The sequence below is a fragment of the Crocuta crocuta genome, unplaced genomic scaffold, assembly GCF_008692635.1.
Source record: "Crocuta crocuta isolate KB4526 unplaced genomic scaffold, BGI_CrCroc_1.0 scaffold179, whole genome shotgun sequence".
Lineage (NCBI taxonomy): Eukaryota > Metazoa > Chordata > Mammalia > Carnivora > Hyaenidae > Crocuta > Crocuta crocuta.
In genome coordinates this window covers 6,162,721-6,164,206 of record NW_027551568.1, presented here as the reverse complement: position 1 = coordinate 6,164,206, position 1,486 = coordinate 6,162,721, and the positions used below count along the sequence as shown (strand labels likewise).

The following is a 1,486-nucleotide window of genomic DNA, read 5'->3' as shown; positions in this document are numbered from 1 at the left end:
CCGGGCCGCGCCCCCCCGGCCCCCCCCCCAGCCGCTGCCGGCCGACGGCCTGCCCCTGGGCCGCTCGTCCCTGGCCGCACTGGACAGCCACTGCGGCGACGCACTGGGCGGCCGCGCCGCCTCCACGCCATGCAGGAGCTCCGAGGGCCAGCTCTTCTCCAGCATGGCGCTCTGGGGGCTGGCCATGAAGACGCTGCAGAACGAAACCGAGCTGGACCAGTGACGGCTGGCGGCAGGCGTCTCCTGAGCTCCCAGGCGGCTCCCGCACCACGGGGGGGGAGCGCCCTGCCTCCACGGCAGCCCTTCCGAGTGCCCGGGACTCGTGGACCCTCCCGGGCTGCGGGTACTGGTCACTCAGGCCTCCGGGGCCAGAGCCAGGGAGGAAGGCCCGTTGGCCGCCCAGCACACAGACGCGGGACTGGAGGGCTCGAGTCCCGGGAGCGGCCGCTGGGGACGGCAGCCCGCTGGCCTGAGCCTGCACGGCAGCGTGTGCGCCTTGGGTCCGCAGCTGTACACAGAGTCACATTCAAGGGGAAATATGTAGAGAAATACAAATATTTTTGCATTTTTACATGACGGAAATTTGTAGTGTTTTGTATTTTAATTTACACAAAAATTTTATTTGTATATGAAACCCGTACTATAATTTAAGTTGAATAAATGAAACGACTTTCTATAGCTCATTATGTGTTTCCTCTGGGATTTTCGTGCACTGAGAGACCATGGGGGTGTGAATGTCAACAGCAGTAAGGGCTCCCCCTGCAGGGATGAGGCCTGGGACGGTGGGCTTCCCAGGGCCTGAGTCCAGGCTCCTGCTCACGGCCGAGGTCACAGGCAAGCTACGCGCCCCTGCAGATCTCCGCCATACGAGAAGAATCTCGTGGCACTCACACGAGGCTCAGTGAAGCCATCATCCCCTGAAGGAACTTGCCCAGCGTCTACCTGCACGTGTGTCCCCCCTCCCGGCAGACGCGCTGGCCGGCGTGACGGAGCACGTTGTGTCTGTAGGGCCATGGCTGGACGATCCGAATGCGCTCACGCACCTGAAAATGCAGCTCCCCGCCTGGCACCTGGGGCTGCTGGCACAGAGGACCGCCATCTGTCGCCGTCCGCCGTCTCTCACCCCGGTACCGCACAGCCCGCGAGGGAGCAGGTGGGTGAGGATTTTCCTGGGGAAGCAGCGTGGTTGCAGATCAGAAGGTCCACTTTGAGGCCAGAGTCAGGTTCGCTTCAGGTTGTCACCAGCACCACGGGCCTGCAGCGCTGCAAGTCTGGGTCAGCAAGCGCGTGATCTCCTGTCCCCGACGGAGGAGCCGAGGCTTGCGTGGCCTCAGCCACCTGCTCAGGGACATGGGGCCGCTCATGGCAAGAGCCTGACTCTCCCAAGGGTGCCTGAGAGCAACCTTGAACCCTGCTGGTCCCACATGACTGGGAACTTCTTCCCTCTGTCCCCCTCCCCCCTCTGTCCCCCTCCCCCCTCTGTCCC

At 63.4% G+C, this 1,486-nt stretch overlaps 1 protein-coding gene across 1 annotated transcript in view; it reads left to right on the top strand.

The window, feature by feature from the left end:
* The window catches only part of ZBTB49 (zinc finger and BTB domain containing 49), a 25,983-nt gene extending 25,309 nt beyond the window's left edge, over positions 1–674 (top strand). The window contains exon 9 of the mRNA XM_077750410.1: positions 1–674. This exon is cut by the window's left edge and continues 20 nt beyond it. Coding sequence (XP_077606536.1) covers positions 1–223 — 223 coding nt within the window. The 3' untranslated portion in view covers positions 224–674.
* The last annotated feature ends 812 nt before the right edge of the window (positions 675–1,486 follow it).